This window comes from Dasypus novemcinctus, chromosome 15 (genome assembly GCF_030445035.2).
Source record: "Dasypus novemcinctus isolate mDasNov1 chromosome 15, mDasNov1.1.hap2, whole genome shotgun sequence".
NCBI classification, from domain to species: domain Eukaryota; kingdom Metazoa; phylum Chordata; class Mammalia; order Cingulata; family Dasypodidae; genus Dasypus; species Dasypus novemcinctus.
Window position 1 is genome coordinate 22,481,712 of NC_080687.1, and position 14,561 is coordinate 22,496,272.

Genomic DNA, 14,561 nt, shown 5'->3' on the forward strand with positions numbered 1-14,561 from the left:
AAAATATAGGTGAATAGATAGGTTACAAAAATCTTCAAAATAAAAAGGCAGAAAATAAACTAAATCATTAAAAGAACTTGGACTCATAAGTAACATCTTGTTTAATAATCCTGTATAACACCTTTTAAAAATGTGATTAAGGAGTTCAGCTCTGCTATGAACTGTTTCAGTTAATCTACAATTTTCTTTTTCTGGTTGGTAAAGGAGAAAAAGCATCAAGTGGATCCTTGAAGCCACAGGATAGTATAAAATGCTAAAATCAACTTTGGTCTATTAATAATTTCTGGCACTTCCCTAAACTCCATGATAAGTCAATTCAATGTTGTTTTAATCCACCCCATAAACTTTGCTAGTTTGCATGGAAGATTTAAAAGCAAAGCTTATGTATTAAAATATTCTGCTTCAAGACTGTAACAAAAGCCAAGAAGATTACAACCAAAAGACAAAGAGTCTCAAGAACCTAAAAAACAGAAAAACAAAAATGTCCAGTCCTTTTCACAAGCTAACATTTAAACAACTGCATAAAAAAGTTAAATAAATACTAGAAAACAATGTCCCCAAGCATTTCCTCAGAACAGCAGACCTACAAAGTGCCTTGAAAAAAAAATTCTATAAAGAAGCTGTTGAAAACTACTTACTATATAGTCATAATATACATTGTGAATGTTCAGAGCAAAGGCTCTGATAAGATCTGTTACAAAGAAATCTTTCAAATGATTAAAAGTTTTTCAGTAATGGCTAAAACCACTTTGAATCATTTTGTGAACAGCACTAATAATGTTTTATTTATAGACCTAGTATTACAAAAACATGCTTTAGGAAATGTTCCCATAGACTGTTTTAAATTAATTTTTTTGTTTGTTTTTTCAAATATCATGATTAAAAATAAGCTCCTTCTGGAAAAATTTTTCCTTTTTTTAAATCAATGGCGTTTGAAAGTTGTAACTCCTTATAGTATCCAAACTATAAGACCTTAAAATACATGAAGAGGTGATATTTTAGGATTGTATAGGTGAGAAATATATACTGAGAGTAAAAGTTTCAGTCTTTTAACATACTAAGAGTTTCATGCTTGAAAATGGGTCATTTTGATCATATAAATATTTTTATAAAGATAGACTAAAATACAAAAAGAGGTACTTGCTAAGTGATCCAATGAATATATAACTATGAATTATAAAACACAAACTGCTAAACTTTCACTATATAGGGATATCACAATAACCTGGCTACATCTCTCACTTAAACCAAACCCATATAAGAATACTGTCATTACCATAAAGAAATGCCAATTAGCATATATTAATAGAAAAGTATAATGATATAAACAGTAGATTTCCCAGAATGACAATCTTGACATGAAGTCCTTAGCTAGATGATCACATACTTAAAATGTATTCTGTGGTAGACATCTGTATATACAAACAAGAGTCCTAATGAAATAGGACTCTAGAAGTCTTATCTGGATACTATGATTGTTTTCCATTCATAAAACACTTAAATAAATTATATATTATTTAAATACTGAGACTAAATTACAATTTCAGACATGTAATTCTTCCCTAAATCGTGTCTCAATTTACCTTCACCAAAAACAATGTGATCCTTCATGTGCCAAAATGACTAAATGTTTACTGGAGATGCTACTGAATAAGAAGTTTGAGGTTCTACTTAAAAAGTGACTACTATCTTGCTGATCATTTTTACTTTAAGGAATAGGCCATATATATTAAAAATCAAGGTAACTACAACTCCATTTCTAAATTCAGCCAATTTCTGTGGAAATTTCATTTAGAGGCTTTCATATTATTAGCTTTCCTGAAGTGGGTCTCAAGCATATATGCCTGATATAAATTACCTTCCCAAAAATACAGGCACACTTTAAAGAGTAATGCCTAGGATTATAAAGGGCTTCCCAAGTGCCATGGTGAACAATTTACATGGAATAGTTCATTTAATAAAGACTTTCAATCATAACTGATAGTGGTAGTATTAAACTGATCAAGAAATCAACAACAGCTCTAAGCCTCTTTCATGTGTCAAGAATAAATGGTTGACAAATTATAAGATAGGATTCTTATTAAATTTTACTTGTCATCTATTTGACAATCTTTGAACATCTCGTATGACAAGAGCACAAAAACATTGAAGTTTAAAGCATTTACAGTGTTGACTGTCACTGAGGAATTTTAAAAAGCATTCAGAGAACAAAATTTTAAAACAAATTAAATTATACTTTCAATTCAATTTTTATCCAAGGCATTTTAACAGTTTCAGGGAAAATAATTTAGAGACCAGAATAAAAACAAAATTAGGTCAGCAGCATGTCCCTGGTATTCATTTAATGTTTCCTTCACAGTTGTTTATGTTTAATCTTTAAAATGATGTAAGAGAAATCATATTCAGTATTCACTAAAACTCCATTACCTCACTTCCTGCACATTGAATCATGACCTGAGACATGTAAATTACATTGCCCAGGGATTTAATGTCATCTCCCTCCCAGCTCCGGATAGTTTCTGTCAGGATCTGCAGCTCAAGTTCTTTCCTTTTCCGTACTTCTTGACATTGAGCCTGAGTGGTAAAAAAGAACAACGTTAAAACAAACAGAAATTTCCAGAATCATGAGTTTTGACCATACCACTGCTTTGATCTTGTTTCTTCTTAAGACAGATAATCTATCAAACTATATACTTAATTCACAAGTCTGGAATCAAGTCAAGAGAAGCAAAATACAAACCACTCTGGAATACTAAAAACAATTTTAGAAAAATATACAGCAGCAGAAGAAACTATACTGGACAAGAAAAATATTATTTTTCTGGTATTAGTGTCTGCCAACATAAAAGATTGAGAAGAGAAAAAAAGAACAAGTATATCATGGCTACCAACTAACAATCATAGCTGAATGCTTTCACAAAAACAATGGGAGAAGAGCCACAAGCTTTCGAAGGGACCTGCTGTGGGGGTCAGCAGACCAGGACAGTGCTACACAACTTCCAGGAGGGTGAGGGACAGGGAGATAAAGACGTTAAAACAATAGGCATTGATGGTGGGAACGGCTCTTCTCCCCCAACTCCAAGATATTAAGCTGGGGTAAAACACCTCGCTCACTGCAGCTGACTGAGAGGGGAACAGACATCTTCCTCCCAGTAAGATGTTTCAAGGAAAAAGGCAGGGGAGATCAGGGTGCTTTTCTTCAGTGAATTCGGCCAGCAGAGCCTGCTTGGAATCTCCCATCTGGAGATTCAACACAGGAACACAGGAAAGCCGAGAGGGTAACACCTCCATGGAAAGGTACACCGACTACAGCCATCTGCTGGCTGGTCTGGAAACTCCATGGACAAAAACTTTTCATGTTCTCTGTATCCAATCCCTGAGAGAAAATCTATACCCCGCTAATGAGTTCCTGGCCTAATTTTGGAAACTTAAGCTAGTCAATTTTAGAGACTGAGAATAAGTTGAACCAAATACCAAAGAAGAGCTGTGAGAAAAAAAAAATAGGCAAAAGGGAGAAGTTGGCCAACATACTCAGATTCCTAGACACCAACAAAAAATTAAAAGCCATACTACAATATAGGAAGAGATGGCCCAGCTCTAAGAACAAACCAAATATCCTGAAGAGATACAGAATTTAATACAATTAATCAGTGATAAGCACACAACTCTCCTAAATCACTTCAAAGAACGTAAAGAAAATATGACTAAAGAAATAAAGGATATTAAGACACTGAGAAGTAGATGTGGCTCAAGCGATTGAGCTCCCACCTAATGAAGATGAGCGAACTAACAAGACAGGCAGATGCAACAAGCTGACGCAACAAGCTGATGCGACAAGAGACATGAGGGAAGAACATAATGAGAGACACAACAAAGCAGGGAGCAGAGGTAGCTCAAGCAATTAAGTGCCTTCCTCCCACATCAGAGCTCCTGGGTTCAGTTCCTGGTGCCTCCTGAAAAGAAGACAAGCAGACACCGCAAAATACAAACAAGGAAGGGGTGGGGAGAAATAAATAAGTCTTAAAAAAAAAAAGACAAGACACTGGGAGAACATAAAGAACAATTTGAAAGCCTATAAAGGAAAGTACAAGACCTTACGGGAATAAAAGACACGATGGGTGAGATTAAAGATACATAAGAGGCATATAAGAGCATATTTGAATTGATTTAAGACAGAATTAGTAATTCCCAAGACAGAACATGGAAAAGACAGGAGAACAGAAAAAGAAAAGAATGGAAAAAATGGGAGAGTCTCAGGAAATTGAATGACAACATGAAATGCACAAACATTCACATAATTAGTTTCCCGGAAGGAAAAGAGAATGGAAAGGGGGCAGAAAGAATATATGAGGAAATAATGACTAAAACTTTTCCAACCCTCATAAAGGACAACACACCCCAAACAGAATAAATCTAAAAAGACCTATCCCAGTACACCTACTATTCAGAATGACAAATATCAGAGATGAAGAGAGCATTTTGAAAGCAGCAAGAGAAAAGTAAAATGCATCACATAAAGGGAAAATCAATAAGATTAACTGCAATATCTCAACAGAAACAACGGAGGAGAGAAGAAAATGGCATGATGTATTTAAGGTATTGAAAAAGAAAAACTACCAGCCAAGAATTCTGTATCTGGCAAAGCTGTCCTTCAAAACTAAGGGTGAGTTCAAAGTCTTCACAGACAAACAAAAACTGATAGAATATGTTACCAAAAGACCAGATTTGCAAGAGATACTAAAGAGGGTACTGCAGCCTGCAGGAAAGAACAAGGGCGAGAGATTTGGAGAGAAGTTTAGAAATGAAAATTATTAGGAAGGGTAAACTAAAGGATAAGAAGACAGACAATAGAACGATATCACAACAGAGAGCCGAAGGACAAGATGAATGAAGTAATGCCTTTACAGTATTAACACTGAATGTTAATGGATTGAACTCTCCAATCAAAAGACATAGACTGATAAAATGGATAAAAAAATATGTGCTGTCTATTTGTTGTCTACAAGAGACCAATCTCAGATGTAAGGATACAACCAGGTTAAAAGTGATAGGTTGGTGAAAGGTATTCCATGCAAACAGTAACAAAAAAAGAGCTGGAGTAGGCCAGATAAATGTAAAACAGTAGAGTATATGAACAATAATTAATCTGTGCAACTGGCAAACTGTTCTGTGATTAGTATTCCATAATTCTTTTCATACATAATAAACACTTATTTTTAAGTTGAGGAAAGACATTTTTGGATACTTTAATTTTCTTTTAACTTTTTCTTATTCATATTTGTTAACTGAAACAGTCTATCTGGATCAATAATGATTTAGCATGACCTCTGTTGAACAAGATTTTGAGTTTTTCTGCCTCATAAAATTGAGTTGGCAAACTGTTATCTGCTGTAACTCATTTCAATAAGATGTGAAGAATTCTCAAATAGGAACTTGATTATCTAGAAAGAATTATGGCCTAAATGGAAATTAAAAAACTAAACTGACAATCAATTTCATTCTTAGAGATTATTATGTCCAATCATTAGAGCTATAACATAAAAATTAGAATTATGCTATAATTATTTTCTATATTTGAATTATTATTTACATTTATAAATGTTGCTATGCTATTTTTTATAATTATTTTAAATCTAACCTGGCCTTGAACTCTCTTTTAAAATATATAATTTCTTTAAATCTATTTTTCTATTTATTTTACAATTTTACAATAAAGGACTTTTTAATAGCTAAAAAAAAAAGTCATTGATTATATACTTTGGATAGATCATATGGTATGTGACTATATCTCAATAAAACTGCTTAATAAAAAAATAAACAATTTGTTCAAGAATAGCCAGAAATAGCAGCTATGTACAAAAGGGGAAACAGAGAGACTGAGAGATGAGGGATTTTCTTGTTTGTTTGTCTGGTTTTTGGTTGCTATTATTATTATTGAAATAATGAAAATGCTGTAATAATGATTGAAGTGATGAACACCCAAATATGTGATTATACCAAGTCCCAGTGATTGGACACTTTGGATGAACTGTATTCTTTATTAATAGGCATCAAAAAAAAATTGATGTTTTTTTAAAAAAAGACAAGACAAAACAAAAGAAAAAGAGTAAGTGTAACATGCAGTAAATAAGGCCCATATTTCAAAACATATTTGGTAAGGCAGTATGACAACAGATAAACTGAAGCCACCACTACTAATATGTTTCACATTATTATCACTAAAGATGCTACAGATGGAGATTTAAAAAGGAGATTATATCATTTTTGTAGCCATAATATGAATTATTTTATGCCCATTTTTTTAAATTAAAAAAATTATCTTTCCATTCTTCTGTATCCGTAGTCGAGTAAAGCATTAAAATTTACCAGCTGTGGAATATCTAACTGTATGCTTTTTCATCTCAATAAGTCTTGAATTACACTCAAGTATTTTTTTTCATCAATTTATGTTTTTAGTTGTTAAACAATTTTTCCACCTTCATTTGCCATAATAATGCCTGAGGAAAAAATATGCTTAATCACTTACTGAAAGGTTTTTAAAGGCAGTCATGGATTTTTGAATATCTTGTCGATCTGGATGATAATCCTTTGAATAAAAGAAATACTCTATTAGTTTTCATAATGGAAAGTTTTTTTCTTAAAAAGACAATCTTTATAAACTAGCTTGATAATTTTTCAATACCTTCCAGCCCTTAATATGCCCTGTTAGCATTAGAAGTATTGTTTCTTATTCTTTGAGGGAATCATCATGGAGCCAATGATCTCAGACCTTAAAGATACAATAGACTTAGGGAAAAAATTTGGCACAGAACAGCCAAGAGCTGGGGTTAGCAAACTGATGCCTGCTTTTGTAAATAAAGTTTTATTGGAATACTTTCACGTATATTCTTTTACCTAATTTCTATGGCTGCTTTTGCACTGTAACAGCAGAGCTGAGTAGTTGCAAAATAAATAAAATGGCCTTCGAAGCCTATTAAATTCACTATCTGCCCTTTACAGAATAACTTTACAAACCCCTAGCCAAGAGACTAACTTGAATCCAAATTTCTGTCAGATTCACAATCTGTATTCAAAAATAAGATAAATACATATTATTATCATACAATGATTCTCTTATTGTTACTCTATAGCTTAAGAATGTATTTGTGGTTAAATATTCCTGATAAGATAACATTATTTAAAAATCAGGTGAACTTTTTACAGCTTTTGGAAATCTTTCTGTGAGCAGTGAGAAAGGAAAGAACACACTTTCTATAACACTGGTATAAGAAGAAAAAAATTTAACAAAATAATTGTAAAAATCCATTATGTTTAAAACTCTTGGTAAACTCACTTTGTTGATTCTGTCCTCTAAAATAACTCAACAACAATGTCACAAATTCATGGCTCAAGGATTCTAAGTGACAGATACGTAAAATGCAATACCTCCATATGTCTTTCAAGTTCCTTAAGTAAGGTGGGGTATTTATCTAGGCGCATAAATGGTTTGCTGAGGCCTGTGGTCAACACAAGAATTCCAGGGCTATTGGCACCTTTCATCTCCATGAATTCTCCCAATTCCTCACTGAGTAAATATCAAAACAGGAAAAAAAAAGAAGATCAAGCAGAAGCAGCCTTTTGTTACACTTAAAAGAGACCGATGGTTCTCTTACTTTCACTATCAATAACCAGAATCTATGAAATATTAGTGTAATGTATCATTTAATATTCTAAAGGCTATAGCTCTTATAAGCAAACACAGGCTGGTTATTTCAAAACACCCAAAGGAGAAAATCCTCAAAAGGATGATGCTATTGCTCCCATTATCAGCAACAGTATTTATGTATAATATAAAACACAAGCTTTTGTCCTATGATGAATGAAAAGGTTATTTCAGTATGTCAATTTCCATTAATGAAAAGGCTATTTCAGTATGTCAATTTCATATCAATGTGTCCATATGAAAGCATGCATTCTTAGAGCTGGAATGGATTTCAGTTATCCAGAGAACCTCCAGAAATGTAAGGTAAGAAATATCATACAGTTGTTCAAGTAAAAAATGTTTTAAAATGACAAAGAGATTGGGAAATGGACTTGGCCCAGTGGTTAGGGCGCCCATCTACCACATGGGAGGTCCAAGGTTCAAACCTTGGGCCTCCTTGACCCGTGTGGAGCTGGCTCATGCGCAGTGCTGACGTGCGCAAGGAGTCCCATGCCATGCAGGGGTGTCCCCCACGTAGGGGAGCCCCACGCGCAAGGAGTGAGCCCCGTAAGGAGAGCCGCCCAGCGCGAAAGAAAAGTGCAGCCTGCCCAGGAATGACGCCACCCACACGGACAGCTGACACAAGATGACTCAACAAAAAGAGACACAGATTCCCATGCCTCTGACAACAGAAGCGGACAAAGAAACAAGACACAGCAAACAGACACAGAGAACAGACAACCACGGGGAGGGGAGAGAAATAAATAAATAAATCTTTTGGGAAAAAAAAAGACAAGAGATTGAACACTCTAGATGCTTATTAGTTCAACAAATGTTCTATGCATAACGAACAAGGGACAGTTCCTGACCATGAAAAGTGAACCAAATAGCACAATAAAATAATACCTACTTAGGGCTTTAGAATTTTAAAAGCATTTCACATCATTATTTCACTTAATAGTCACAATTTGTGGAAGATAGTCACATTTTACAAGTGAAGAAACTGAGTGCATACCCATAAATAAAAGAACTTTTAAAACAAGTTTTTAAAAAGATTTTACTATTACTCTTTCATCATCCTCACTATACTTCATCCAGCTTCAAGTCAAAGGACAAGAACTTGAGCTCCAACTCTGTCACTAACAATTTTAAGACTTATGTCAAGTCACTTAAACTCTTGAGTTTTGTCATCTCTCCACTTGGAACAGATATCCTTAAGGTCCATGAGAGTACCATGAGTCTATTTTAATCACTCATGATGCATATGAATCATTCCGGACATTTGGAACTATGTGAACAAACAGGATGGTAGAAGAGATAACACGAGCTGAAGTTACCAACATGAGGTACTGGAAAGAGCACTGGTCTGTTGGTCAGAAAACCTGGTCTTGCATCACAGCAATGCAATTTATCCCAAATAACAAGTCTTCCTAGTCCTGAGTTTTCTTAAACAGGAAATATACTTATCACTTTTGGTATTATATAAATTAAATCCTAAAATAAATTAGAAAAATTTTGACAGAAGCAGTAAGCAAAAAGTAAGTACTAAATACAGGTTAAATAAATCTGAATCTCAGGTGCCCACTGCTGCTGTGTTTCTTCTATCTCTTTACCCCAACCCCAGTTATACTCTAACCACCCAAGCTTCTTAAAAAAACCAGACATAGGGTTCTCCTTACTATGGTGAAAATATACAAAATATTTATTTTGAACCACATGAATTTTTTTTATGTTTCAAAATGGTGAATACTGACAGTTCCATGTAGTTCATCCAAAAATTACTTCATATGATACAGTTACTTGGTACTAGCACTTCCCATCTTTTATCCCATCCTCAACCGATTTCACATTGATTCTACTAATGCATCTAAAGGGAAAAACACTGTACTTAATTAAGCCAATTTGGAGATACACAGTTTCAAATATCAGGCTGAAAATAAATTAATGAATCACTAGGAAACTAGCTGTACATTTCTTAAACACTTAAGATCCCTAAAGAAGATCATTTCTATCTAAACCTCTTTCTAGGAAAATGTGGGTGATCTTATTAAACAAGGTTTACTGCATATAATAAGTTCATTTCTGTTCTACATATAAAATACAGTCATAATTTTGTTGGTATTTCCTATTTTCTATCTCTACATATGCACACACATAATTATATATAATCTCTTAAAGAAATATATAATACATTTAAGAGGTTATCAAAATTAAAGCAAATTATAAAAAAGGGGGGAAGTTGCACATAATTCTAGCATCCTATCACAATTAATTTTATATTGTCTAGGAATGTTTTACAAAGTTATAAAAACATACATATAATACACAGTTTCTCATTTCTATATATAAGACTTTGTAGTTATTTTAATTCCTGTAAGACAGCCCATTATGGAAATTCAATTTAAAAAGTTATTACAATAGAAGTTATCAAACTACTTCCAGGAGTGTATACGTGTGCTTGTTTCTGCTTTTGTAGACAACACACATCTTTGAGTCTATATATATATAACTTTTATTTTTTTAAGATTTATTTTTTTTCTCATCCTCCCCCCCTCCTGATGTTTTACACTCACTGTCTGCTCTCTGTGTCCATTTGTTTTGTGCTCGTCTTCTTTCGAGGAGGTACTGGGAACCGAACCTGGGACCTCCCACGTGGGAGGGAGGCACCCACTTGCTTGAACCACATCTACTTCCCTACATATAACTTTTAATTTCTAAGAATTATTTTCTTGGAAAATATCACAGGAATTATGAACCATAGTAATATTTTTAAGCATCTTGCTGTGGATTACTATACTTTTTAACCCAAAGGCTGAGCTGATTTAAAAGTCATAAGCACTATCCTTGAGTACCTGTTTAAATCATCTACTTCCCACTAGGAATAGGAAGGGAGTGTGCTCTAAGACTGATTCTCATATACTGCCTCCTCTATCACTGTCCCCACCCACTCTTGTCTGTTCAGTTACGGCAAAAATGAAAACTGCAACAGAACTGTAGAGCAGAATGCAAGAGGAAGGATAATGTAGAAAAGGCTATTTTATTCAGAAAATGCCATCTCTTTAAGTATTAGAATTCTCACTGTATCTATTTCTAAAGATGAACAGAATGGAATTGATTAGATATTAGAAATTCATATCTTACCAGCATTTATCTAAATGTTGAACAATTTTCAGTGGTATAGTCTCATAAAACTCAAGCCTTATGATATACCAAAAGTATACTTTACCTCCTTTAAATATAATCCATGTAAGGCCTTTCTACTGGGATGAAAACCAAGGAAAAACCATTTCAGGTAATTATTAGTATTTCAGGGTTATATTTAGAATTTAACTACAAATATGGCAGAAAAAATTAACAAAATAAGCATCACCCTCCCCAAAAAAGGCCTAAAACTGAAGAAATAAGTTCAAGTTTTACAAGCAAAACTTCTTTTAATATCCACATGACATTCTCGTAATGCCAGAACATGTACACAGTTCAAAAAGAAACAGAAGTTTATAAATCATTATAGCTCACTGTGTTAGTTTCATTTTTTGTTTTTTTCCCTTTAATTTAGTACCAAAATAAAATAGCTGATTACAGCTATTTTGACAAAAACAATAGCTCGTTCAGCTTATTTAGTTTCTACTGATGCTAGCAATTCTTATACAGTGTATCTCCTCTATACTTACTGAAATAACACTGTAAACTGCAAGAAAGCAACAAAAGGAACATGCATAAAAAGAACTATCATTCAGCCAAGCAAAAAAATAACAATTAAAGTGCATGGAAAAAACAAAATCATTTTTTACAGATTAAATTATGAAATCTATAGTTCATTCAAAATAGCCAGGAACATACAGCATCTAAAATGTATGATAATGCACAAAGTGCATATAAGTTCTAATTCTATACAGTCAGTGATTCTGTATATGCAATAGCAAGATTCATTCTCAGAATTTAAACCACGTAACTATAGACAAGACTTAAATTTCAAAACATAATACATAAACCAATCCTTAAAAAGATTAATTTAATCTACCCAAAAGTATAGCATCTTTAAGACTAACAAATACAGGAAAGCAAGCAAGAGGTTACAAGTTAAGAATTTAAGTACAAAAAAAGAAGCTATCATTCAAATGAAATCCCACTCTCAATTCACCAACTTACAATTCTGAAGTGGGATTTGATTTGTAGGAACAGAGTGAGAATTCTCACTGCTCAGAGATCTGGGGAAGGCACACAGGCATTGCATCCTGTCTGATGTCTGGGCACTTTGCTGCCTTCCCGACGGACTCTCTTTTCATGGCTTAGATTCCCAGAGCCGAATTCTAAAACAACTTGCTCCAGGACTGCTTTTCAGAATACGGCCACAGACTACCCAATTCCAAACTCTGGGATCTACCAAGTGGAGGAGGTACAAAGAATTTCCAAGCTTGGAAACTTATTTGTAATTCTTTATTCCAGTTATTGTAAGAAAATTCTGTGCGTAAGTTTCGGACATGACACAAAGTAAGCATAAAAGCAATGGTATAGAATAGAGGAGAAACATAATACATAGTTGATGACAAGCACTTCTGTTTTAAATCTTAACATTTTAGGAAACTTTTAGTGGTCTGAATTGCCTTATTGTTATCTTTAGGATAGATCCTCACTTCTATAAGAAATATATTTAGAATCTTCCCCACAAATTTTCACCCTACCTTCTTTCTTATTTCCAAGCCCACTCTAGCAGCCTAATCAAAAAAAAGGGGGGGAAAAAGTGGTGGGGGAAGGGGGGGGGGCAAGAAAGAGAAGGTAAAAAAAATTTTTTATAGTTTTTTTATTTTGTTGTTCTATTGGCTTTTTGTTTATTTCTCCTACCAATGAATCAATATTTCCTTTTTTAAAAAATGATATAAATTTAATATTTGCAATTCATTCTTAAGTGTATTTTAATTTTTAATACCCAGGAATAGATGATATAACATATAACTGAATGCACGCTTCATAATTGAAGGAATATACATCACTAATGTAGACAATACTTCCAGAAAGGTTAGTGTAAAGAGGAAGATGATGGAAAAGAGGATTGGAGGAGAGTTTCTTTTTGTTTCTCTTTGCTATGAATACTGTGTATTCTAATCTCCCTTCTTTCCATACATTGTTGAAGGCTGGTGCTTCATCTGAGGAATGAGGATGCTTTACTACAAAGGAGAAATTCACAATTTTTTTAATCATTTAGTATTTAAGCACACTAAAGAAAATGGTGAACATTCAGGATCATATTTTTAAAATAGAGGACAAGACCACAAAATAATTAGCATTTATGTATTTTGATCAGTTTATACATGTTTTGCTTAATGCTTACAATAGCCAGTTGAAAAAGGTACTTTCAGATAGGAAAGTGAATCCTAGAGAAGTGAGGTAACTTGCCCAGGGTCAGACAGCTTGAAAATGGCAGTCAGGGTTCAAACCCAGGTCTCACTGATTACAAAGGAACCCATTTAATGACTACACTATGTTATCACTTCTTATACAATCCACAACATTCATGTTGAATCTCACCTCAATTTCTAACCAGGTAAGCCTTTTTTTTATTTCTCTCCGCCACCCCCCCCCCCCCCCGTTGTTTGCTCTCTGTGTCCGTCCATTCACTGTGTGTTCTTCTGTGACCGCTTCTATCCTTATCAGCGGCACTGGGAATCTGTGTTTCTTTTGTTGTTGTTGCATCATCTTGTTGCGTCAGCTCTCCATGTGTGCGGCACCATTCTTGGGCAGGCTGAACTTTCTCTCGCGCAGGGTGGTTCCCCTTATGGGGCTCCCTCCTTGCATGTGGGACTCCCCTACACGGGGGACATCCCTGTGTGGCACGGCACTCCTCGCACGCATCAGCACTGCACATGGGCCAGCTCCACACGGGTCAAGGAGGCCCAGGGTTTGAACTGTGAACCTCCCATGTGGTAGGCAGACGCCCTATCCACTGGGCCAAGTCTGCTTCCCCAGGTAAGCCTTGTTTGCAGTTCAAAAGGGATTTTAGGTTTTAAGTCAAAATATTTAGTTAAAAATAAGTTGAAATTAAATATTTAAATTAGAAGCACAATCGCTTTTAGCTTGATTGCAACTAAAACAATAATTTGTACATAGATGGTTTTGAAAATTTTTGAAGTTATTTTCAAAAGAAATCATACATTTTTTCCTAAAACATTTATAAGTTTTTTAATTAATAAAAAGATTATGCTTCTTTTAGAAGCAGGAACTCAGCCTCTGTGCTCTCTCTCTTTGCAGTTACCTAACACAAAGCCAATACTCAGTTTTCAATACTCACTAATGGGTGAGATACTTCTCAAAAATTGAGATAGCTAAGCAATTTCTAATTCAAATTTTCAAGAAACAGACATAATATAGTGATTTTCATGTACTTGGCTTGTCTTATAAGACTAGTGAAAAAATCTGTATAATCTTGGTTTAATTTTGTTTCATGTTGAAAAGCTAAAGCTAATGGTCTCTAATTTAGTGTTTTACTCACAAAACCTAATACTAGTTTTAAATAGTACATTTTTCTCTTATAGCATATCTAGTTCAGTAACATGTATTTCTAGTTTTATCAACTGAGAGAAATCTGATTCCAATAGCTTGCTACTACATTCCAGGGTTCTTACAGTTTCTTCAGCTCATTTTACAAGTGCTCTAGGCTAGGGGAGACTTCAAAATACTTTTTTTTTTTTTTTTTGGAAAAAACTAAAATACTTATCAGTCTTTCTTACCAGTATATACAAAGGGTAAATTTTTAAAAATTCTATCTTTTAAAAATCATGTGACTATTAAGATTGTAGTTCACATAATTATTTAAGGAAATGGAGCTGTTTAAGAAAGTACCCCAAGATGTCTGCCTTACTTTTTTATTTAAGAATGTCCAAGG

The 14,561-nt window shown here is 33.9% G+C and overlaps 1 protein-coding gene across 6 annotated transcripts in view; it reads right to left on the reverse strand.

Annotated features, from left to right (window-relative positions):
* Positions 1-14,561, reverse strand: part of ARHGEF7 (Rho guanine nucleotide exchange factor 7) — a 242,324-nt gene that overhangs the window by 35,376 nt on the left and 192,387 nt on the right. For all 6 annotated transcript variants that reach the window (XM_004447006.5, XM_004447005.5, XM_058276418.2 and 3 more), the window contains 3 exons: positions 7,426-7,564; positions 6,527-6,586; positions 2,428-2,574 (listed from right to left, as the gene is read on the reverse strand). In XM_004447006.5, coding sequence (XP_004447063.1) covers positions 2,428-2,574; positions 6,527-6,586; positions 7,426-7,564 — 346 coding nt within the window. The remainder of the gene's footprint in view (positions 1-2,427; positions 2,575-6,526; positions 6,587-7,425; positions 7,565-14,561) is intronic.